General features: G+C 37.8%; 1 protein-coding gene across 1 annotated transcript; it reads right to left on the reverse strand.

Annotated features, from left to right (window-relative positions):
• Positions 1–2,895: 2,895 nt before the first annotated feature.
• On the reverse strand, positions 2,896–16,403 carry LOC124163587 (juvenile hormone esterase-like). The gene is made up of 10 exons (XM_046540580.1): positions 16,102–16,403; positions 13,907–14,044; positions 12,625–12,784; positions 11,977–12,162; positions 10,641–10,840; positions 8,690–8,861; positions 7,942–8,117; positions 6,070–6,220; positions 4,624–4,756; positions 2,896–3,385 (listed from the first exon to the last, which is right to left on the reverse strand). Exons 1-10 carry the CDS (start codon positions 16,294–16,296, stop codon positions 3,193–3,195), a joined length of 1,704 nt encoding a protein of 567 aa, XP_046396536.1. The 5' UTR covers positions 16,297–16,403; the 3' UTR covers positions 2,896–3,192.
• Between the last annotated feature and the right edge of the window lie 9,843 nt (positions 16,404–26,246).

Genomic DNA, 26,246 nt, shown 5'->3' on the forward strand with positions numbered 1-26,246 from the left:
TGGACTTGTTCGATATCAGTGAAGGATCTCGAAATATCATAAAATAAAGGCATTATCGTAATTTTTATTCTGAATTGAATAATGAATACTTATCATATTCACATATTTTGCAGACGCTATGTAATATTTTTCCTGTTTTTGAAGGACAATGTGTGGAGGTATGTCGAAAACTGGAGGAATACTTTACTTGCGAATATTTTAAGGTCTTTAAAAATTTGTCTGAATTGCACAGCGAACTATGTAGCTAAGGATATGAAATTAGCTTTTCGAAAAAAATCTTGATGAAACAAAGGTTATCCGACTAGGAAGGGTATTTGTAGATTTAAAATTTTCTTTAAATTCAAATCCGGAATTGTAATTCCTTGAAAAGGCCGTGAAGGTTTTTTTCTCTGTATCCATTCTGCAGTTGGTAAAGGGTAATTAAGTGGTAAATTTGGACGTGGACGGCGATGAAGTTGGGAATTGGGCTCTGTCATCTGGGAGTTCGTATTTTTTTAAACTGAAGTTGTTTCTTGCTCCATGTGTGCTACTATAAATTTCAGCCGTTATGATCCATAAATTACCATTCACAAACCAAGCAACATAGTATTTTTATACTGAAGGTACTGAATTGCATATTCAAATTCTGGAGTTGGCCGCACATGAATTGTTCTTGAGTGCAGTTCGGGAAGATTTTATTTAAAATTCCTTGATTGATTAACATCATTGGATTGTATCTTTTTTTAATATTTTCCTTCAAAATATGCAGTAATTATTATTTCTATAATACTATTCTGCGGACGATTTTTTCCAGTTGCTTTGATAATTTTGATAAATGGCCTTGAAAGAATAGAATTCTTTTTTGCTAAAAATCCTCCCCTCTTTTCTTAATGATAAAAAATGTGTTTACTCTTAGATAATTATGAAATTGAAGGCTGAGAAAATTTCTAGGCTTCAACTTGCAACCTCTGTAAGCATAATTTGACAAGAGATATTTTATGCAATATTTTTATTATGCGTTATAATATTTATAGATAAACTTTCATTGAAGTTCAGAGATCATGTTCGGGAATCTATTACCATTCCTCAACCTTTATTCAATTTTATGGAAGCGAGTGGGTACATCTACGTCAACATCCTACCCAAAAGTCACCAAGTGTAAGGCAGGAGGTTTTATGGCACCATCCATTTAAATTTTTATGTAGCTCCTACGAGAATTAAGGGGGCATTGGTACGGGCTAGGGAATAGTGAGAATTTATGATTCGCAATGCTATGCAAAAGTTTAAGTTGCGTGCTTATTACCATTTCCTTCATGATAATTTTCAAACCACCTTATCGGTGCTTGACCTTGGGTGAGTTTTAGCTACGCTATCAGTTGATACTTTAATCATTTTTCTTTCAGCTTGTGTAATCGATATCACATGGTACTGATTTGTGCTAGTTCTTTTTCAGATTTAGCGGATCATACCTATGCTTTCCTGTTTATGCTTTATGTTCTATCTCGATTTTTGTAGAATCATTTAAGGTTAGATAATTACGTTTCATAGGAAAGAGGGCTTCCAAAATGCATTTTATGACTAGCCTTGCGATTTTTCTTGGCTAGGAAAAATTTTATTTCTGAATTGTACAGCGCACATTGTAGTTAATGATATGAAAGTAGCTTTTAGAAAAAATCTTGATGAAACAAAGGTTCTCCGGCTAGGAAGGGATTTGTAGATTTAAAAGTTTCTTTAAATTCAAATTCCTCTTTTCTATTATCCACCAATTTTTTGGCTTAAATATATGCATATATTAATTTGTATAGATTGGTTAAGATTTTATTTTCGTTGCTGTTTAGATAGAAATCTGCCGTCTTGGCTTTTTTCTGGATGTGATGGCTCTTTGCACTGTACTAATGTAGGTACTTATTCCCTCTTAAGTCAAAATAACATCTTAAGTCTCGATTATATAGTGAGAGATAGCCTTGAAGATCTTTGAAGAAAGGATATTTCGGGCACTTACCTATTCTCAGCAAATTTCTGCCTTATCTGGTCGATCTGCTTTGAAATGCCTGCATAATTTAGGTACAAGTAAATATATAATTGCATTTTCCCTTTTGCAGTTTAAGTAGTGAGCATGTTTTGGGCTTTGAACCTGTTTCACTGGTAAAAGGCACGAAGTCACGTCACGCATATCGAAAGAATAACTCTTATTTTTTCAGAGGCGCTAACATTGTGTGATACCTGCTCCCACGGTGCCTTTTTCATGGTAAATCGATGCATTAATAGTAAATACGAAATGGAGGAATGTAATATCGAAGTCTTCCGTGGCGTTCTTGCTTACAATTAGATGATGTCTCAGAATTTAGTATTCTTCTTGACTGCATTCAAGATGATTTAGATCTTATGCTTTGATTTCTTCAGTTCCACATATATTTTGTCGCCCCGTTTTTCACATTTTATTTCCATCTTCAAGGATAAATAAAGAACATATTATATTAAAAGAATCGGGTTTTGATCGAAAAAAATTATTAGAACAATAGCATAGCAGGACATATTTTATCCAAAAACGTGAGTTGCAATTGAATAGATAATCTCTAACTTTAAGAAGTTAAAATACATTATGAAGGTTTTAAACAAACCTGTCAAACACACTGGTATTTCACGAACTCCAAGCTCTCAATGTTTTACCAGAAGTGTAAGTGAGTCCAAGAAATATTTAATTGAGCCTTTAATAAAACTTCTAAACTGCTCTTAGAAAGCTCACTTGAAGTTGCCTAATCACCGAGGACCCTGAGCTTTGGGGGGGGGGGGGGGGCGCAACGCTCTTGTCTATCCTGAAACGTAAATGAAAGGTATAATAAAAAGACTCAAAATTTAATAATAGCAAAAAATTTGGTTCTTCACAGATAATCCTGAACAGCTAATAGATTGGAATTCCTTAGCTTTTCACCTCTTTTTATTAGGTATGTATATACATAAAGCATCTTATTTAGGTGTCGGTAAATTCACTGTAATATAATTAATTTTTTTAATAATTGAACCATTTAAAGCAATATTTACTCTATATATTAATTTGTAGCTTAAAATATTCCACGTTAAACATCGGTTGTTTTCATAGTTATTCTGAAAAAAAAGTTTGTACACTCAACTTTTTCTGGGTCTTGCATCAACGTTTGAACCGTAATTTCCCGCCTTGTAAGGAAACTTCAAATGTATTCCCCTTCGGCTATATCAATTACCAGTATTTCCTTGAGGTTTCTGGTAAATGTATTCTTCCCAGATGGCTGCTCTTTCTTGATTTAGTGAATTCTTCATGACAGGTTCTTCCCCTATCTCTAAGTATGACAGGTCGCTTGGAGTAAGTGGCGCCCACCTTACACCCATCTGGCCATCACTGCCGTTTCTTGAGACCGGGGTAGGATTCCTAAGAGAAAAAAGTCTTAATTCTTATGTAGATGGTTAAAAAAATCTCTCTTTCCTTTTGAAATGCGGAGAAAATTACAGTTTCGTGGAAGTTTCAAAATATACTGCGGTAATTTTTGATCACATACTGTTGGTTGTTTCCGGCGATACGATGTGGAATTTTCTGAACATTATGATTGAATATCTAAAACTTTGTTTTTCCACAGAATTTGGTTTAAAAAAACAAGACCATAGTTCCGACGGTTAGCGTCATCATCTGGCAGAAGACTATGTTAGCCGTCGAAACGATGGGCGTGTTTTAATAAAAAATTCTGTAAATTTAAATGAAGTTTCAATTATTCATTCATTAAAAACATCGACTGTAGTTTGGAAAAACGTTTGAATAATAGTTTCCAGTATTCTTCAACATTACATTAAAAATTCACATATTTTTTTAGGATTATTTTTGTGAATATCTTTGCGAGGGCAAGCTGCAGACTGCGGCTTACTTTCAAGTATGATTTTAACAAAAGACCATAAAAAAGCGTAAGCTCGTTTTGTTGACTAGGGATGGCTGAGACAGCGGTTGACTCATAGATCTCTAAACGTGGCGCAGTGGGCAAAATTGAACAAAAAAATGTGGCATAAACCTCCGAAACAGTACTCGATCCAGGCAGTTAAAACTTGCCACACTTTTAAAATTTATTTTAGCTCACTGCTTCACGTTTTGAGTTACAAGAGCTAACGGTTTTCTTATCCATTGCTAGCCAACACTAAGTGTATGAAAAATGGATAACACATGAATTCCGTATGCATGTTGCATTGTTAGGCTTTCACATTAACCTAAGTGACTTTAATATTTTCAATTAGTTTGTGGATTTTCTTGCGTATATGACGTTAGACCGGATAAAAATAGGAAATAATTCGTTAATAATAATTTCGCGGTTAATAACACCCACGCCATGGCAATAACCCTTCCATTTCTTCGGAAAATTAGTAAAATTGACTTCTTTCTTTGTTAAATGGATACACTCATGCCAGGGACCACAAAATCATTTTTTTATTTTTTTATTGATGCCACAATTTTTAACGTTTTGTTGTATAATTTGAAACTATTCAACGCGCCGCCATAAAGTCCACAACTTGGGTCAAAAATAACTTTGCAAGCCGGGAAGTATAACAAAATTAAAGAATGTATACATAAGGTTGGATGTAAATTTAATTTTTTTTAGTTTTTAGTGGCGTAATTTATGTGCATACCCTGTTCTCGCGAAGTTTGCCCACATTTCTACGAGCCTCTTGGAGATAACAGCCTCAGGAAAATCGTCTTCCAAGAACGGGAATAAACCTTTAGGATAGAACACATATATAAGGTCATCATGGTGCGCAGCTCCTGAAATGAAACATTGGTGTTAGCAATCAGTGGCCGATCTAGGTTTTAGTGGAGGGAACCGGGAGCCTGGGGAATTCCCCCAGACGGGATTTGGGAAATTTGGTATTTTCAAGGCTGAAAAGCGGCGGTTTTAGGCTAATTCCATTTAAAAGACACTACTCTGCACATATAGTAGGTTGCTTTATTAGTACAGTAGCTAAATTTACCGCTTTAAAGCTTTAGTTGGTAAATTTATCGGAAAATATGACGAATTACTTTTGCAATATTTCAATTATATGTCGTGTATGTTTCAACCCGATGATTATAAAAATATCTAGGGCTACTGTTTATAATTATTTTTTTCCAGCGGAAGTAAATTTTAACTCAAAAATAATTTACTGGAATATATTGATTTGCATGTCAACTTTCTGTGAGGTGCAGAGGTTTATTTTAGTTTCGAATAGTGAAAAACAATTATAATGTAGGTAGTTATGTTAAGATTACTTTTACGACGCTTTTCAACGACTCTCTGCCTTCATTTCGAGGTAGAACTTGGAAGGGCGTCGAAATATTATGTAGTAAGCGGGAATTCCAATAGCTGAGTTATTTATCGTTATAAAATGGGGATCTTCAGGCTCAGATATTCATACTCTTCCATAGCCCTTTGTTTGTAGTCCTTTTTATTTGTTGACTTCCCTCATTGTAGCCCAATTACCTTATTTATATCCTTATTGAGGCTTTCTTGTGCAAAGTAGTAATCAAACAGCTCTACCTGCTCAAGTTTATGCCAATTTACCTTTATATTTATTAAGCTTAAGTTCAACAGATTCAGGCTTCAATTGGTGGAGGTTGGCATATTTAAATAAATAAAATATCGTAGCACTTATCCAAAAATATTTTTTACTGCGTACAACGCGTTTCGGCTCACTGAGCTATCATCTGGTACAAGACACTGAAAAAATTTTTAAAATCACCTTTATACCCTTTAGAAAGGAGATTGGGGAGGATTTGACATCTTTGAAGAAGGGGGTGGTAACAGGCATACAGAGACAGCGCGAAAAGTTGCAACTACAGGATGCGGAGAACCCCCGTTGGAAGGAGGACTAGTCATAACTGTAAAATAACGACACGTGGGTTTTCTGTGGTTCTTTCTGTGGCTCATTGAGCCGAAACGCGTTGTACGCAGTAAAAAATTTTTGTGGAAAAGTGCTACGATCTTTTATTTTATTTAAATGTATATTAAGCATCACATTCCGTGCTCGCGACGGTTTGTAAAATCACATTTCCACAGGAATTGATCTCTACGACCTTGCTTGTATGTTTTACTGCCTCACCTGGTGGTCTGTCCATCCCTGGCTCAGTTGACATATGTCCAAAGCGCCCTCGGTAGACAAATTGGTAGTAGTATACAGGCGATCGGCTAACTGAGGAGATCATTTTGACCGAGGTATCCGCTCCATACAGGAAGGCACCATCGGTGTAAAGCTGCAGAGGAAGGTGTGTACTGTAGTGTTTTATTATTATTGCAACATGCTTTTCCTTCATATATCGAGCATAATTTTGCTGACTTGTACCTCATTAACTACAGACACTTTCAAAAGTTTTAGGATAAAGTTTGTGGCTTCACTTCGGATCCTAGAGGAAATCTATTTCCCCTTACTACTTTTGTTGTCATTGGCTACGCACCGCAAATATATCGTTTGCGCGTGAAGAATTATGCACTCATAGGGAGAAATTAATCGCAAATACAATATTCTCTTTCGATTTGTGTTGGAATTAATGATTATTTCGTGTGCATTTTCTACGTACTTGCCCCGGTTTTCACTGTTGGTATGTACTTAACGTATTATAAGACTATTTTTTTATGAAGTTGCGGTGGCCTAGTGGAGTAAACAGTCTGCAGTGTGTGTTAGTTCGAATCCCCGTCACGGAGTGCTTTATGCTCAACTTTTTTCAGCACGTTAACTAGTTTTGTATTTCTTAAATTTTTAAATAATTTTAAATCCGTTGCAACAGCTTCATGCATATTTTAAAACGGTAATAAGTCAGATAAAACTTAGGAATACGACAACTTATCCTTTTCAGGAATGGCCGGTAGATTTTGAAGGTTTCGCAAAAGTGGGCAAAAGAGGGTAATAGAATGGCTGTTAGATTTTGAAGGTTAGGGATTTGCAAAAGAGGGTAGAAGTAACCCGGCGTTAAGAGCGTATAAAAACCCAGCGTCGGTATTAACGTACCTAATTTCTTAAGAGTGGGGACTAAGGGTTATACATATCAGTTCATCATTGTAACTTTATTAATTGGTTTCGATTGATGTTGGTTTTTAATATTTTCTGCAGTGAAAAGTGTGCTCCATTACCTCTTGAGGCGGGTGATTGAGCCCAGTCTTCAACACCACAAACTTCAAGTTAGGGAAAAAGGGCTGGCGGGTGGTAAAGGTTGGATAAAAACCTGGTATCGGTGTTAACGCGCTCTTGAAAGATGGGCGAAAAGGAGTTACTCTTTTCCTTTCATTATAACCACGCCATTTCTGCGTAATTAAAAAAATTAATCTTACACTAATTTGATTTATTTAGCTGTGCCTAGCAAAAGAAATTAAGCAAGTAATAATTGTACATGAAATTTAAAAATCTTATTTGATAATCTGTAATATACAATATCATTGGATTTCCCCCTGCAGGACATCCGCAAAAAAACTGGTCGTTTATAAATCACACGAAATAATCATTAAATCTAACTTATATCGAAAGAGAATTTTGCAATTAATTTCTCCCTCTGAGTGCAAATATCTTCACGCGTAAACGAAATATTTGCGGTGCGTAGCCAATGACAACCAGAGTAGTGAGGAAATCTAGATTTCCTCGAGGAGATGAAGTGGCACCACATACTGTTCTAAAACTTTTGAAAGTGACTGTACATAAGCGCATCATATTTTCGCCTTGTCATATTCGTCCCATACAGTATCCCACCGATGGAACTCTAACATTTTTGTGATATCTAAAGGAAACGTCTGTTGCCTGCTGGCATTGCTTGAATAAAAAGCGTTAAGGAAAGGCTTCCCGATCAATTCTTTTGTTTTTGAGACCCGTTTGGACATTAATAATTCGTCACTTCCGCGATTTGAACCCAGACCCACGAGGTGGGAGGCCAATATTCTTGCCGCCTCACGGACCCATATGAAAAAAAATGGAGGGATTCGGACGTACGTCGGTTATTTCCTGCAAAGAATCCTTGGTAATGCCTTCTGGGAAGTAGAACCCATGGAGTTTTCTGCTTTTCCTCTGTGATGAAGGCGTATCCCTCTCGTAGTAGAATAAAATTGGAGCTAATCGCTCGAAGTTCTGTGATAAATCCGCAAGGACTGTGTCATTAGCCAGGATTTCTGAAATTAAATGAAAATCAATACAACTAGCCCGTGGGAAATTTGAAAAATTCTTCTATTATATTTGTATTTCTCGGAGCTCTGGAAAATTCATAATTATTAAATAAAAGTTTTAATTGCATGAATCCGTTCTTGTTCATAGCATCTGTTTATGTTAAAATGGGTCTGGATCTTGATTCAAACTTGAAGACTTCTGCTTATCATTATAAGTTGATGCCTTGTAGTTTTTGGACATCTTGACGATGACTTTTTCCTTTTGTTGGCGTAATTAATATTATTGTGTCGATTGATACTATGCTAAAGATTTTTTTAACGTTCTGAGACTTATTGAGTATGTCTTTTTATTGGTACTTCATCAATACAGTAAAATGAGGAAATTAGGCAGGTAATTTGGCAACCTGGAAAATGGTAAAATCTTCAGGAGATATCTACATTACGAACATTTTGAGGGAAGAATAAATTAGGTTCGACATGTAATCCGGTACTATGTGGATGACTCACTCCGAAATAGCTATGTAGAATTCGAAACACCTTTATTCAAATAACACGTGCAGATAATGTGAAATACTCACGTTTTGCTCGCCTCATCCATTCGTTGTTTGTGGTTCCAGTCAGCCATGGCACCTGGGAGAAGTTTCCTTTTCGGAACAGCCAATACGGATCCTCTGCTATGAAAGGGGCGTCCGAGCTTCCTTCTGCTTCGATCACCGGAGCAAAAATCACCAGTGGATCCTTATGCCATTCCTGCGGTATGAGAATTGCATCCTGACACCATTTATATCAACACATTTCCCTGTAAGCCACCTAAAGAGGTGTTTGGCAGAGGGTTAACCATCCACATCGTGTAGAGGATTCAAATTTACTTCGGCAAACATGCTCTACGCAACATGCACGCAATATATTACATAAAAGCTATGGGATTAATCAATATCTTACTTATGAAGGAAATATACGTATGAAACTATGACGTGACTATGGTTTTAAATTGATATTCAGCCTTGAAACTGCAATTCAGCCACAGTTCAACCAGAAGAGTGGAAATTTTGCGGAGGAAATATTTTTTTAAACAAATGGTTATAATAGTTATAAACAGAGATTACGCTAAGAATTTATCTTTGAGATCGAAGTCCTCGTAACGAGATCGAAGAATTCTTGATTTTCGATCTCGCTTTTTCTCTTAGTAATACAATATAAAATCTACGTTGGTATACATACCCGTGAAGTATGATCAAATCTTCAGCTGTATTCATAGTTTACTTCGTCTGACAACCACTAATGTTAGACGTTTTTATGAGCGTGGCAATTTTCGGCTCACACTTTGCTTACTCGTGAATTTTTGGCACAAAAAATGTAACGATGCCCCACCCACCATATTCGCCAAAAATAAATATTTTCAAACGAGAAGCCTGTGACTAATGTGACTTTCCGGGTGACTTTTTCCTTTTTACAAAAATAAAGAGACCCTAAAAGGGTCGTCGTTTTACAAGAATTAATAGCATTAAACGAAATGGCTGACCAGAGATTGCGAAGATTGAGTTTGAGAAGTGTTTCGAGGATTGGTAGAAGCGCTTACACATGTGCATTATATCTCATGGGTACTATTTTGAAAGTGGAAGCATTAATGTAATCCAGCGGTTCCCAACCTTTTTCTCCTCTCTTAACCCTCTATATGTACACTATACGCTTCCTTGGTTTGACAAGGTTCTAACACACATTTTTGCAAAATTTGGTGTTTTCACTCAAGGTAACTAAGTTTATATTTCTCTATGTGTTCACCGGTTTTTATTCCTCTATGTAAAATAATAATAGATTTAGAACAGTGACAAAGTTCCAACTGCAAGGAGAAAAAACTAATATTTGGTGTGACAAGGTTCTAACTGCATTTTACTTATTTTATTACTCATATAAACATGTAAAAAATAAAATAAATAACATATTTTCTTAAAGTAATAATTACTAGTGTATCTAGTGGATCTAGTGTATGTGCCAAAAATCAAAAATAAATTCCTAATAATAATAGAAATAGAGCAGTTTAAAACTTTGACAAGGTTTTTCTCAAAATCAGCTGAAGGTCAGTTAGAACCTTGTCAAACCAAGGTAGCGTATAACTAATATTTTACCCCAAAAACGTAACTTGCTCATTTTATTACCTAATTTCACTACGGATAGGTGACACTTTTAGCTATAAATAATTGTATAAATAGAAAATTTGTTTTAAATACCCCATATAATATATGTACATATTCCAACTTAAGAGTTACATTGTTCATGGCGTCCACCATTAAGTATTATTATTGACGTACTCCCGAGTGGTTCGTACCGTACCCTCATGCTGTACGCGTACCACAGGTTGGGAACCGCTACTATCTAGCGGCTCCTACATTAATTAATGTAAAGGCTGTGCTTAGCCTTAAGTTCGTTCTCAGCATTCTTTGACGAATCTCGAAGTTTTTATATATATTTTACTGAGTTAACGGATTACGTATATAAAGAAGAAAACATCGAAAAATCATTATTGCATACCCTCAGGCGAAAGTAAGAATTGGCAATTTCCTCCGCTTCTTTGTCTGTCAGGCAGTCCACAATCTGCTTTGATGTAGCGTTCTCCGCATTTGGACAGTTCAGGAGCTTTGCCTGCCTCCTTGTAAGTGACATGGGATCCCTTGTTATTGCCCAGGAAGAGAGCGCTGACCCGCTTGAGGATATAGCCCGGTGAAATAGACCTGCCAAAAACATAGCAATTAAGATATATAATGATAAAATTTGGTTTTGACCAATAATGCAGGGTTCTCATTTTGAACATACAAACTTCAGTTTTATTTCCCGCAAGAAGAAAAAGAAATACTTTTTCCAATTTTTTCTTTTTGCCTAAATCGACAGATTATTACTCCTAGAGTACGTATTTCACGCTTTTAGATTTTTAAATGACGATATCTATTTTTCGCGATTAACTGAAGAGTATAAAATTTCAAGCGCGCGAAAACGCGACGGCTAGTATGAATGCTGGGACGTCATTCTGGTTCCCACTGCCGCAGTGTGAGGCGACCTTGGTGCGAGGCCATGTGCGCCGCTGCGATGCAGGCTGCTTGCAGGTATCAGACTAACCGGCTAGCAGGTATTGCTTGGTTTCAATAAGAATTATTAATATACCCTATCAAACGAAGTTCTGAATGCACTAATGGTGGGAAACGAATCGCATTAATACCTTCCGTTTTCTTTGATGAAGGAAACTACCGTATTCACCGCTTTATTTGACGCAATTTTGACTTCGTCTTCGTACACACGTCAGATTGTGCAAGTACGTGTCCCAAGTGTAACGGCCATTATATACTGTTGATAGAATAAAGATCACTAAGGGCCCCCGCCCACTGGCAACTTTTTCTAAGCAACTATTTAGTTACTAAAAGCCCACGTGGTTTATTCCTGCCGGCAAAATTTTACTCACCCTCGAAATATGTCCGGACGCAATTATTTAGTTTCAGCAACTAAAAAGTCGCCCGTGCGCGAGGCCACAGTCAATGCCGTGTGTTTCATTGGAATATGCTCAAAGTAACTAAATAGTTGCTTTATAAAAGTTGTCAATACGCGGGGCCCTAACGATGGATTGTCGTGCTTCGGGATGCATAAATTTAGGCGTTGTCTGGTACTTTCCACCTCTAATATCTCGAAAAATATTGAGAGTTAGCGGCTGAAACCAAGACTATACCTTATAAGTAACCATTTTATATCACATATGAACTTTTGAAAGAGATATGGTGAAAACACTTGAGGCTCTTTCCTTGTCAGACATAACACAGCTACTCGAATTAAGGATGTTTAACCTGTAAATCACTTTAATAAATTTAATCTGGGAGCTCACCTGCAGATCTTGGAGACGCCATGTGGTATTGGACACTCGCTGCGCCGGCGCTGTATCCGTAGATGGTGACTAGATTCGGATCACCTCCGAAGCTTGCGATGTTATCATGGACCCATTTTAGCGCCTGAAGCTGATCTTTGAGACCATTATTTCCGGGAACCTCCGAATCTCCGGTGCTCAAAAAACCTTATTGTTTATATGGAAGCATCCGTCATTCGAACTTAGTTAATTGCAGAATGTTTATAAATATACCAATTCCTCTTTTGATTATCTACAAAGACCATTTTTCTTTTACTCAAAGGGAATCATTAGCCATGAAAAAACACTGTAACAAAAAAAGCCTTAAAATTTATTTGTAACTTGTCAGTGAGTACAGAATATAATTAGAATTTTTATTCAAATCGATGAATGTTGGGTGTTGGATGTTTTTCTATAGTTTTTTTTAATCTTATCTTACAAGCTGCTAACAGGCGTTTCATTCTTTGTTGCATATGTGGGGGAATAAACCTGATACCTTATCTGCTATACTATACTCCTGCACTGAGTGCTGGGTATTAATGAGCGAGTTTAAAATATAGCATCAAAGACATTGAGTAAATTAGAAAACGCGGCTGATTTTTTTATTTGGTGTATTAGAGTTTTTCTTACCCAAAGCTCCCAGCCTGTAGTTAAATGCCACGAACACGATATCTTCGTCCATTAAGTAACGCGGATTCATCAGTTTACTTTGGCCGGAAAACAGGAACCAACCTCCATGATGGATGTAAACAAGGACAGGATATTTCGGGCTTTCACCTTCTTCGGAAAGCTGAAAATAGAAATTTTCCTTCAAGCTCATCACCTCATCATGTAAACCATTCACCATCTCAGCCGAATAAGACTACTTGTTCAAAATCTCCTAAATATTTTTCTTAATGCCCAGCATTTTTTGCTGAAAGTATTTTTCTACGAGACCGTAATAAAGGGTAAGGTTTTTCTTTGCTGATAACCTCATGCGTTCTTACGGCCTTCACGGCTTCATGTAAATGACTATGTATTATTTATTCATAGATAACGAATTCTTTTTGGGAAAACGCTAATGCATAACACTGTAATTATAAGTTGTCTTCAACTCGTTATCTCTCGAACGTAATCCTCATCTACCAGAAGTATTGCATTGTAAATCCTTAAGCCAAAAAGGTTGTACGAACGTGGAAGGTCATCCACAAGGAAGTACTATCACTTCACTATGCATTCTTAGTTAAAAACTTCCTGCATTTGTTTTACTCTAACAAATCATTTAAAATTTCTCCTACCAAATTATTGTATAATATCGTTTAAAATATTTTCAAAACATTTAATGGAAAGTACATGTGAATTTACTTTAAACTTTAACCAGCTCCTTTCTTAGTTAAGGTGCTCCTAACTGAAAAACATTAAATAAAAGGACCTCAAAGGAGGCTTGGTTATATATTCTTGGTACTTAACTTGACCTATCTCCACCGCTTAGTCTCCTATATATAAAATACATACTTGGTGGGAAGCCTGATAACGATAAATGAAAGAGAGATCATTTGAAGAATTTGAATACATCTAACTGTAAACTATGCAAACAGTATCTTCCATTCAGGCTGTTTCTTATTCAACATGTTAAACATTTAATTCAACTAATTAAAAAAAGTTTTACTGTTGTTTACGTCCCTGGTAGCGTATAGGACTTTATTTCCTTCAATGTGTATACGTATAGCTGTGTGATTGCAACGAATATTTTCTACATAATGCCAAATATCACGATTAATTTTATAAAGTAATCGTAATTCACAGTAAAATAATGCACCTTATGGCCTGATATCAGATCTTCGTGAGAATACGTAAAGTTACCCACTGATAAAAATAATATCGCTTCATAGTTTTAAATATTAACTAGCTCACTCCAAACACTGTGCTTTACCTTTGTGGTGTAAACGTTGATGAAAAGGCAGTCCTCAGATTTCGGTCCACTGAGGACGGTTTTGGGTTGTGGGCATGATGGTCCATCTTCTGAGGCGTTCTGGACTCCTTCCCATCCCGTCCGGAGAGGCACTGGAGGCTTGGGAGGGAGAAGTCAAGTTCGTAGGACTCAAATACATAATCATAAGCATTATCACACAATGAGTAAGGCACTGAATGTTGTAAACCTTAAGCGAACGGACAAATATTCTATTAATGGGGAAATCCTAATCCTATTATCACGAAATATCTGCTACTTCGTATTCACTATATAATAAATTGTTGTAAAATATGTCTCATTTTAGTTGATCCTTGTATATACCGCTCTAGTTTCCTTGAACTAAATTTTCAATTGTTTGATGTCCATTCGCGCACGCCTCATGCCTCCAACAATGGACCCGGACGACGCGTCATCGAATTTGGCTCCTTGCACACAAACTGACCGCTGGCAAAACAGCAGCCAATATTTTAAACTCATTCGCCTCTTAATTTGGCACGAATTTTTGGCACCTAAATCCTATTTAATTTTTTTGAAATTTTAATTTATACATTATCTTATAACTCAGGATTACGAGCAGAAATCGAAATGAAATTTGATCACTAGAATTATTTCTTTATTTGTAATGGAATTAATGTAGTTATTTGCTATATAACAAAATAATTATGCATTAACTATTAAAAAATTAAAAAATCCAACTTTTGAATACCTATGTCATAATTTTTTTATCAAGGCATAAAATATTTCCTCAACTTTGCTTCATCGTTATGATGCGGATGTTACTCCCTGAAGTTTTCATTCGATTCGTGGATATATTTTCACTTTATTGCCATTTCAGTGTTGAGGAAACCTGAAAACAAATCTTGGAAATGTAATATATCATTATTGACGTTTCCGCGTTCATCTCCAGCTATCTTTTTGCTGTTCAGTCCATTTCCATATTTAATTCTCGTGATCCCGTCGACCGTAGCAGACGGTAAACTATGGATATGTTTCACGTCATCTAACTCTTCCCCGATTTTATTGACCCTCTTACAAGATACATCGGATTATGCTTCTCAGCCGCAAAGCGACAAGATCCGAAATATCAGCTTTTTGCTCAAATTAATAACTATTCAGCAACTACACTCTTGAATAAAAAATCAGGACTATCCACACAGTTATTAATAAATATCATAAGTAAAATTTAAAAGAGACGGCACGTTGCTTTACCAAAAAATAACGTTACAAAAAATATTTCTCGTAGATGTTACATTTATTTAACCCTGGGTTATTAAACCTTCATAATTTTTAATGCGCGCCAAATTAAAATTCCAAGGTTTTGCAAAATTCATTTCGTAATAAATATTATGTACTTTTGGTATTTTAAATGTTTTTACCCAGCACGCAAGATCAATATTTTTGCTATAAATCATTGTAGAAAGATATATTAAAAATTTTCAGTGAAAGACTGATAACTTAAGTTTTGAAATATACATGAACGAAAATAAAGCTTTAAGTTAAAATACAATAATAACCTCATTGGAAGATAAAAAATAGCGTCGTAAAAATGACGAAGGTTTAGAGACCATGTTACTCTGAGCCAGGTTTAGTAATATAGGGTTCTACATCTACATAATACCCCGCAATACGTCTAAAAGGCGTGTGGCAGGGGATGTTAGGACACCAGCTGTTTACAAATAAAAAGGAAGTTATATACGGAAATTACAACTAGCATTTATTAAAATCCCTTATGATTGGGGGGAAAAACGAATTCCCTTATTTATCCGCTCGGACAAATATCTCTCTCAATTTATCGCTTCTGTCGAACCTGGAAATATAGTGCGGCTCTAATATTATGTTCTACGTGTCGCTCTTAAAGATATCCATTTTCAATTGCTCAAGCAAGCTAAGTCTAGCGCCCAGCCTCCGAGTCTCCAGCGGCTCCTAGCGTAATTCGCTTGACATCTGGGTAACGCTGTCTGTACGCCCGTAGCGGTTGTCGACCAACGCCGCAGCCTTCCTTTGTATTTTGTTCAGTACGCGGATTAAGTCTCTCGGCACCGGATCCCATACGCTCGCTGCATATTCAAGTTGCGGTCGGACGAGGGTTATGTGTCTGTAACATTTCTCGCCAGTACCACTCCAAGTAGGTGACTTTAAGAGGTTCAAGCACTCACCTTGAAGCGTAGCTCTCCCACTGGTGGTTCTGCATATCTCATTCCGAGGAAAGAGTAAATTGTCCTTCCAGACCTAGAGGTCATGGTGGTACCCCGGACGGAGCCCAGTAAAGTTCGCACCGTCGGATCTTGGGCTGCAGCATAGTGGAGGACCGCAGCGAAGAGGAGAATCGCTAAGAGAAGTGGACGGATCATTCTGCTGGTGCACTTGGATGCGGTGGAGTGACTTAACCCAAGTCACGAGGTCTCTATTTATGCGCTCGCATACGAAGCGGTGCTTCCCCGCGGACCAGCTCCTTCCCCACCCGCCCGAACACCCACCACGCGAAAACCTTGCCTTGACCTCCTCCAAGGTCAAAGGGAGTTGCAGATACAAAATGCGCGAGAACCTATCTCGTGAAGGGACCAACTTATTAATCATCTTTATTGCCGGATAATAATTACGAAGAGACTAGGAGTGACTCAGTGAAAGTTGTTGAGACACCGTTAGCGATTATATTTCCGGTATTTTCTGGTTGACGATTTTAATGTTTCAATGCAACAATTTAAATGTAACGATTTTAATGTAAGTATACCAAGTTGAAGGATTACATTGCGGGTATGGCTACAGCCATTAGCTTGCAATATGTAGTCGTTAATCGTTGTCAACTATATTTATCAAAAAATAATATTTACCTCACCTTTATCAAGTTTCGGCAAAAACGTTTAAGGAATATATTAATTGTTATTGTTAAACAGTTTATTAGTTAGTAAAAGAGTCCGTTTTCCCACTTTAAGCACGCGATTTAAGTCCATTCTCCATGGAATGCACTCAAAGAAAGAAACCTTTCAGTGCACCTCTTGCAGTGCCCAGCGATCGCATAATGAGAGTCATTCGTAGCAATATTTATTAATTTTACTTTCTGGTGATTATTTTCTGTCACTAATATATCTGTTATCCACACGTAAAAGTGAATGAGACCGTATTGCATCCTCCCGCTTGCCGCGTCGCCGTACTCTCCGCCGCCGCCGGCCAGAACCGGAGTCGTCCGTGCGTTCGAAAAAACGATTTAAAATTCGGGGTTGCAAATTGGTGCAAGGTTTGACTTTAGATTCACAATAAAGAAGCTTCAAAGAACGACATGATATAAGTTACTTAGTGTAAGCCGGTGACAATGTCTACTTTTTTTCTACGTTTATGTAAAAAATGGGTTGAAAACAGGCTCCGCCATTTTGCTATGTATCTATGGTCATTGATGAAACAAAATCTTTAAAAACCCTTCAAATGAAAGAATAAGAAGTGTCAATTAAGGTGGTATAAAAGTTTTGTCGATAAAACTATTTATAAAACCACTGCACGAGGATAAAGTCGGTAATTTTCAGAAAAAATCGAGGGTGGTCGTTTTTCGCTAAATTTGCTCAACTTTGACCTCACATATATTGTTAAAGTGAAAACACAGGACCAAAATAATCTGGTTAGTTATGAACAATTTATTTGAGAATGTGTATGCGAAGTTTCAACTTCCTAGCCAAAAAAATCGATTTTGAGGTTTTGGCCAGCTTTTTTCGATTCTAGCCCACTGTGCGGCGTCTTCGAATGTTGGTCTTGAAATAATTTAAATGCATAACTTGTTAACGTTTCGGTTTATTTATAAACGTCCATCAGGGCTTGAAATAAAAATGAAAATATAATTTTTATATGTAAACAAAATAAAGGGGTATAAAATGTTTTTTACAATAGTTTATAGTATAATCAAAAATAAACAATAAAAGTAAACCACCCATAAAATATTACACGCATTAACAACGTACGAGCACATTTACGCAAAGGAAAAACTTGCCAATGATAAGTAATTCCTAAAGTAAATCAATGGAAGATTAAAAGAATGTAAAAATTAAAACATGCGATTAGTTTCCCTAGCGAGTGCCGTCATCGATGGAAACAAAATGAAAAAAAATTGATGGCATTTGTTCAATGTTTCTTTTGGGCCTCGCAGTCGAGACCTACCTACCTATGAAGGGCACCGAGGTAAAGAGGCTTTATAGGGTATTAAGTGATGAGAGGGAATAAGACATGGAATACAACCTTTTAGTATTGATTGTATGTTGGTTTGTGATGCGGTGATAGTCCGAGATAGCAGGCGTTCGACGAAACAAATTCTGTAGAGAGCATAAATTTTAATGTGGTCAGTAGTCAGGATTTGGGGAGTCTGGGACAAGGTCAAATTAAGCGTTCCCTTTCACTCCCAGTGAATTCCAGACACGTGCCGAGCCCATAGCTTCTCCCACTCGAGTTGGATATGTTCCCATTGGCAGTTACCAAGGTCTAAACACGTGTGGTTGCAACGTGACTCCTCCCACTCCCGCATATAAATGACTCCCGAGTGATTATTACCTCATTCAACGTTAACATGACCTCCAGAACTGTTGCTGAGCTGCGAAGAGATCCCGAAGCCTCCCTGGAGGACACCAATCTCCGGGTGGAGAAGCAGTCAGATCCGGATACTTACATCGTGTACATCCCTCAACGAGGCACAGATTTTGTGCTCTCGGTACTTTTTAACGAAGTTTACTACTGCGTATTCCGACACCAGAGAAAGATATTTGAAGTGATCGGACATAAAGTGACTTTCTCCGGCTTCGAGAATGAGAATGGTGTAGTGGAGAGATTTAACATAACGAACCAGGATGACATCACCGATCCGGAAAAGCGACGCCTCGCGGACAAGCAGCACCCAATCATCTGGTTGGATGTGTACGAGTGCTACCAGCCCCGAGTCTACGCAAAAGGAGGAGGAACGAGGACTCAAAGTGATTGTATTGACGGACCAAAACCTGTTTGTTATACAGACCATAGAAAATCAAAAGTGGATTATGGTACCACAGACGCCATTAAAGGTACCCGTCTGAGAGTGATAAAGTTTATACTCAAAATTGAAGTTGATATGTATATTTATTAACAATAAATATATTAAATACTATACTATGTGTTTTTTATTTCCAAATGAAAGACCAGGGTAAATTTTAACAACAAGTTTATTTTCTTCAACCGCACACAGATGAGTTTGTTACATTGTTCACCATATACATGGTTTCATAGTTCATTTCCCCACTCATACTTATGTTATAATCCTCTTGAAACAATTGAACAGCACGTCTGAGCGCAGACAGTTCTCTAGCACTCTCGTTTAAATAACCACATTCGATTAAATATCCCCAGATACAATCATATTGTCTCAATTGTATAGCATCGTAAATGATCAAAGTGAACATGATGATGTAAAACAATAAAATGATACATTTGACTAGAAAATCTAACATATTTTATTTCGTATACACCAATCAGCTAGCTTAAAACAATTTTTTCTGGCACATTGTAGATTACCATCCATATGAATTTCAATTAAACAACCCTCATTCGTGGTCAATTTCGTGAATGAAGGACACCCATAAAGTTCCAGATTAGCCACACAAATTCCCTTGGGAAGAAGACTTGTTAAGAAGGCAGCTTTTTGAGCACCCTTTGTGAATAGATATTTAAAATTTTTAGTATAATTGTGAAGTATACTCTCCAGTTCTGAATAATCCACATCTCCAGAGTATTCGCACAAGCCGTGATAGTTGTTTCTCAGCCAAGAAGACTCTTTTGTAAAGAGCAATCTCTGTGGTGATTTAAATAACCACGTATTACAGCATTTATTCTGGACAGCGATAATTGCCAATTCTTTGACAATAAAATGTCCATTGCTACCCGTAAATCCTTGAAATTCGACAATGGCACCCATCGTGATGTATGTCCAACTTACAAGGTTTTTACACCCAATGCCAGGGGTTGAACTTACATCAAGACTCTCTAACTTACGGAACTTTCATTCACGCCAGAGGTTAGAAAGCCTTTCACTCACACAGGCTATTCATCAGCCGAACCATACGCTATGAGTACCATCTCTAATTCAAGTCTTTCAAAATCACAATCTGTGATATTCTTTGCTAATTTTGTGGCGAGAAAATGTCTCACTTTGTCACGACTAGCTGAAAGTCTCTGGAGAAATAAATCAATCAGCTTGAAGAGTTTCACCAATGCAAACCACTCTTCTTGCTTTAAATTAAAGGTCTTTTTAATAACCAAATGAGTCTTCCCAAAGTAATTCGCATAAGCCAAACAGGAAGTTAAAAAATGCTTTTCTCCTTTGTAAAAGAACAAATCCACATCCTTTTCACAGTTCAAGATGTTTGCCCACTCGCTTTGTGAAACAATTACACTTTTTTTTCCAACTTGATTAAATTGCACAACTGATTCAAAGTCTCTACCAGGATCGTAACCAATACACACACTCTTTGTCTTTGTTTTGTTCAAATAATACACAGTTTGAAGAAGTAAATTGTCCGATTGTCCAATAGAAGGAATAAAATTTCCAGCAGGTTTCTTTCTCTTCACCGGAGGAGACTGATGGTCTGCATCCACCGATGACTGCATGACGACTGGCGTATGGTGACGTAACCGTCCTTATTTAGAGGTTGATGTAGGAGGAGGGGTGGGGGAACAGTCATCCGGGCAAGGATCAACTTCGGTTTTGAGACGGTTATACTGGAACCACTGGGCGAGAGAATGTGCATCTCTCAATGCGCAAGTGCTGTTGCGCAATTTGTGACAAGGATTGAGGCAGGAAAAGGCAAGAAAGGAACATTTTTCGGGAGGGGGACAGTTTAACTCTTTTTCGAGAGAGATGAAAGTGCGTCCCGTCAGATCGGTCAGGAACTCACACTCTGCTTCGCTGAATGCGTAGAGAGCGGTTGCACCCTCAGTCATAGCTTCCAGGGTAGTTGAAAGTTCGGTGTGTGAAATGAATCCTTCGTTGAAGGATGTCTCATCTCGTTGTAAGGGGTCTGGGAAACGTAGCTTCTTTCCTCCAGCGATGAGCTTCCCATGTTTCTTGAAACTGCCCCAAAATAAACGATTTGAATCCACGTCGACGGCTGCAAGCTCCGTCACCCCGCCTTGGCTATAAGTCACAGATACCACGATCTGCATTCTGCGGCTGTTTCTTCTCAAATAATCACCTCCTCTTCCTGCTCATCGTATTTATTCGGGAACAGCACCGCTGAGCTCTGGGATGACATTTGGCCCGCCGAACCCGCTTGAAGGTCTGATGAAACAGCTTCAGGGCTCGACAATCGTTGAGATGAGGGATGGTGCGATGAAAGTGTGCGAGGAATTTGTGTAGTGTTTGACCTAATGATTTACTAGCGGTATAGAGGCAGCAGTATTCACCGCAAATATCCGAACGAAAGCTTTGAATTTGAACGTGATTGCGAGTGACTGAGAATGACTTTAAAAAATTACTTATATTTGAAACAAAAGGAGGTAAGCCGTAGGAATCAAAATACTCTGCATAATTATTATGTAAATAGAATGCAACCCAGTGTGAACCCGGTAATTTAGATGGATCTAAATTTACTATGTAAACTCCATTTCGTGGTGATTTTGGTAACCTATCAGATGCGTAAACTCCGCGAAATATATTGAGTGGTCTTAGTAACCTGTTAATTTGAATTCCATCCATGACTAAAAGTTTGTGATAATGTTTCTGTTTTTATCAATTTCCACTGTTGCATCATACTCTGAGAAAAGTAAACACGTAACCGTTCTCGATAATTCGTTTTCAAATCTCGCCTCTATTCTCACCACACCTCTATCTCCTAAACTTATATAGTCCTCATTACCCGAATCATCGGGTGTTAGATCGAAGACTAGCATAAAATAACCGTGTCCAAACATATCGTAAGTGATTTGATTACCCCGATTGTAATGCTTTATCCCACTTCCTGAGAATATTGTGTCATACGCTCGCGCCCAATACTTTTTACTTGAAAAATTGCATTGTAATCCCTCGGACGGAATTTGCACACCGTTCACAAAGAGTGAAAAATTCTCGAGCGAATAGTGAGAGAGAGCAAATGGATTCTTATTCAAACTTCCCGCATATGCTTCATTATCCACCATCGTAAAAATAATTACATTAGGTATTCGACCCACGATCGCATTGTCAAGGCTTAAAGTTCGTCCACCAGAAGGAACAGTAAAGGTTTTCAACTCGGTACGCTTGTAGTGATATTTGGCATTGTTGTTTTCCAGGATTTTATTATGTGCAACTAAAATGGATGGGTTAATATCGAAATGTTGAACGTATAAAGTTGCGTCTAAAATTTTCAATAGTCCATCATCATTCCCTCCCATAAGATGGAAAGCATGATTAGAGAGCAATAGTCTTATACCGATGTCTACTCGATCCATCATTAATTGTATCTGATTAAAAACATCTACGTGCAGTTTACCATACAACTCAACCTCTGCACTGTTCTTAAACCAACCCTTACGCCTTGTATAACCAGAATTTGAAGTATCTGTCAAGTTAATATCGTCTCCCGTGTCCAACTCCCACCCCACATTTCGTAAATGTGTTTTGCTCGCATCTGTTCCATAATTTAACACATTTTCCAGGTAGCTTCTGTAATGGTAATTATCCTCTGATGGTGTGACCAACGTCCCATTGAAATAAACGTTACACTGCTCGAACAGAGAGTGCAGAATATTGTTCACTACTCCCGGTTGATTGGTAGCGGATTCATTGTAATCAGTCCCGTCTTTTTTGCAAAGTTTCACTTTAAGTCTAAGATATATACTATTCAAATCCTTATACGCATCCCCAGAGTCTTTGATCAGGAATTCTATAACCGATCGATTATCTAGCGAAGATATGGGTTTGTAGGACACGAGTCTTTTTGCCAAGATGTTAGTTTGCACCGGCGGATTGGGCTGAAATAAATCCAACGAAGTCAGCATATGCTCTGCCATTATCGCGAAAAAATATCTCCTCCAACAACCTTCTTTCCTCTTCGACTTCTCATCGACTGTCGCTTTTTTCTTACGCAGCTATGTTTTATTTTATTTAACCTTGGACGTTTCGCGATCCTCAACCCACCCCCAGACATGCCTTTTATCTTTTCCTCGGCCTTGCGTTTCAAGTTCTGACCTGCCTCGTTTATTCTACTGCGCAGTATCTCCTTAACCGGTTTTGTTCCAAGGTCTCCAAGAGCTGCTGCCCCAGCGCTCGCGGCCTCCTTACCAACAGTCTTAAGCCCGCTAAATAGCAAAGGTTTTGCAAATCGCCACAATCCCGCGAGGAAACTCCCGATACCTCGTCCCTTTTGCACCCTATAAGAAGCTCTATACAAGGATCCAATCTCTCCTCCCACCTGTTTTGAATAATAACTATAATATCGATCCATCACGGGCGCCATCTCGTCGTAAAATGATGTACTAACGTGAATCAATTCTTTTTTATAAAGTGTAGCACAACTATCGAGCTTTGCTCCCCACTATGAAAAGAAATTGCTTCACCGAGTTTATCAGCAAAAAGAATTTCCACACTCTCGATATTGTTTTTCTCGACGGGGTAGTAATAAATCGGATTGAAAGTTTGATATTCACCAATTTTGACATTTATGATGCGGATGCATCGACTCAAAGTGTCACCCACCAACTGCGGTTTTATTATATCTGTGTAAACGTAAACATTTTTTGAGGAGGTTGCAATGCTTCTTTTTCCTCTTTTTCCTTTGTCTTCTTTAGTGTTAATCTCTACCCTGGCATCATCGATGATTTCAGCTAACTCATCATCTGTCAACGTTGAATCTTTAAATGATAATCTAATAAGAACAGCCGATAATAATGATAGGTCATTTTTTATCTTTTCCTTGCCTTTTCCACTAAAGCCTGACAAAGTTCTATTGAATAAGTTAGCAAACGAATCATACGTTCCCGGAGACAACGAGTATTTTACTCCGCTCGCAAAAATTTTCGCAGACCGTGGTAATATGCGTTCATCAACTCCAACCTGGTTAATCCTTACACTCAGTTTATCAATATAACGCATTACTTCATTTGAAATGTACGTTTGTTTTTGTGTACAGGAGGTAATATATGGTTTTGCAAATGCCGCCGCAATACTGTCATAAGTACCAATGGGAATTGTAAAGTATGAATCATCTAAAAGTTTCACGTTTATAACTTCTTTATCCCCTCGAACTAATCCCTCTTCAGTCCGGGTCCTATTATCCTTAGGAGGCAATTCGTCTGCTACGCGAGGCGCTGGAGTAAAGTTTTCGATAACAGCTGGTGTGTCTTCGGAAACTTTTTTTACCTCAAAAGAAGGAATCGAAATCTCAGCTAGACCGACATACCACTCGTTATTTTCTAAATCGATGCGATGACTCAACTTTGTACGATAATGAGCGATTGTATTTCTTGGGAAAAAATCCCTCGAGCTATCGCTGGGTAGTGTAAGATAAAATTCGTTCATATTTTACGCACGGAAGAAGCTGAAATCCACGAGTTAAAAGACGGTGGGTATCCGTCCCACTTGATAAAATACTCCAAATTAGGACCACTCCCCCGACGTCTCAATATTTTCTCGATCCTGTACTCCGTGTCAGGAGACACGTTGACTTTGACTAATTCTTCCGCATAGAAACTACCCTTTATATCCTCCCCGTTCAAATCATTCAATTTATAGGTTGGTATTAGTTTCATTCGATCAATGTTTGTAACTTGAAATATTTCCTTGGTATAATTTGGTGTGTATCCTTTGGTGAATGGAATCCTCTCTTTACTAATCCTCACATAATCACCTTTATTAAATTTTGCATCCGTCTTCTTTAAGCTTTTTCTCCGACTAGCAATGATAAATGCATTTTTAGCATTCACTTGAGAGGGAGCGATCCTAATGCTAGAATGCGTACTATGGTTATAAGAACTGATGAGTTTTGGAAGCACATCGATATATTTGTAAGTTGCGTATTTTGTAAAATATTTATACATTTTTGTCTTGAGAGTTCGATTAAAGCGTTCCACGAGGCTAGCTTTAATTTCTGGATTATTTGTAGTGTAAAACTTTACACCTTGATTCGAGAGAAAACTTTTAAACTTGCTATTAACAAATTCCCCTCCCTTATCGCTCTGAATTTTCAATGGTTTGCGCTCGCGAAATATGACCTTAAAAGCTTCTATAATTTCCTCTGGTCTTTTTGACTTGAGAGGACTAGCCCACGCATAACGGGAAAATATGTCTATTACGGTTAAAATGTAACAGAACCCATTGTTGTATTTTTTCAAACTTCTCAAATCATTTAAATCACATTGCCAACACTCATCTATATAGTTTACTTCGTAACGGTTTCTAACAAACTTTTTTCTCACCGGCTTGTGACGCGTGTACGCTTCTTGAGATTCCAACCACTCGCGAATTGTTTTTATAGGGATTCCAGTCGCTTTATTTAATTTTTTATCTGTGGAAAAACCAGCAGGATGTGCGGGATTGTTGTACACGCTAGCTATTACGTCGTGTCCCACTCTGCCCCGAACATTTTTGGTACCCTTTTTCGCTTGCTTCGCCTTGGAATTGGTCTCGGAGATGTCCATCGCTCCTTTGGAGATGTTCTTTGCTCCCTTGGAGGTGTGCTTGGCTCTCTTGGAGTTGCTATTATCCGCTTCATTTTTCTCGGTGGAGAATCGCTTTCGATTTGTTCCTTTATTCGTGCCCATGTCGAATCCAACTCTGAATTTGTCCTCCTAATTTCGTCTAACCGCCTTCTCATTGCATCGCTACCCTCAACTAGTCGTGCTGGTGGTGAGTGTTTCACTATCGGAACGTGTACGGGAGATTTAAAGTCTGACACTGAGTCGAGATACTTATCGAGTATTCTTTTATACAAATGCCACTTGTCAATATCCTTGAGCCCTTTACTCGCTAACACAAGTTTCATTTCCTTATCCAATTTACTCAACCTAGCCTTTGCATGACTTCGATCAAAGACTTCGGGACTCACTACGAGCATTTTCTGCAAACTCATTTTCCCAGCAGGCTACCGATCACACCGCTTAAAATTGAACCCAGTAGTAATGGCAAAAAGCCACCTTTTTGTACGAGAAGTGCTCGTTTTCTTTTTACACTAGTTCCTCGTTCAGCCAACTTTCTCAGTGTGTTACGATGCTTGGATAATTTTCGTTTCAATCGCTTATCAATCTTGTGATTTCCGTTTAGAGTATTGAGGCAACAATCGCAAATTGTTTTAATCAACTCCTCGTCCGAGCTATTCAATATGGC

Source organism: Ischnura elegans, chromosome 8 (assembly GCF_921293095.1).
Source record: "Ischnura elegans chromosome 8, ioIscEleg1.1, whole genome shotgun sequence".
NCBI lineage: Eukaryota > Metazoa > Arthropoda > Insecta > Odonata > Coenagrionidae > Ischnura > Ischnura elegans.

Excerpts from the sequence above, each read along its gene's own strand:
- LOC124163587 (XM_046540580.1), bottom strand. The coding sequence starts at position 16,296 with ATGATCCGTCCACTTCTCTTAGCGATTCTCCTCTTCGCTGCGGTCCTC. Across the intron at positions 4,757-6,069 it reads AGGGATGGACAGACCACCAG|GAGCTGCGCACCATGATGAC; the intron begins GTGAGGCAGTAA and ends GTTTCATTTCAG. Across the intron at positions 3,386-4,623 it reads GCAAACTTCGCGAGAACAGG|GAATCCTACCCCGGTCTCAA; the intron begins GTATGCACATAA and ends TTTTTCTCTTAG.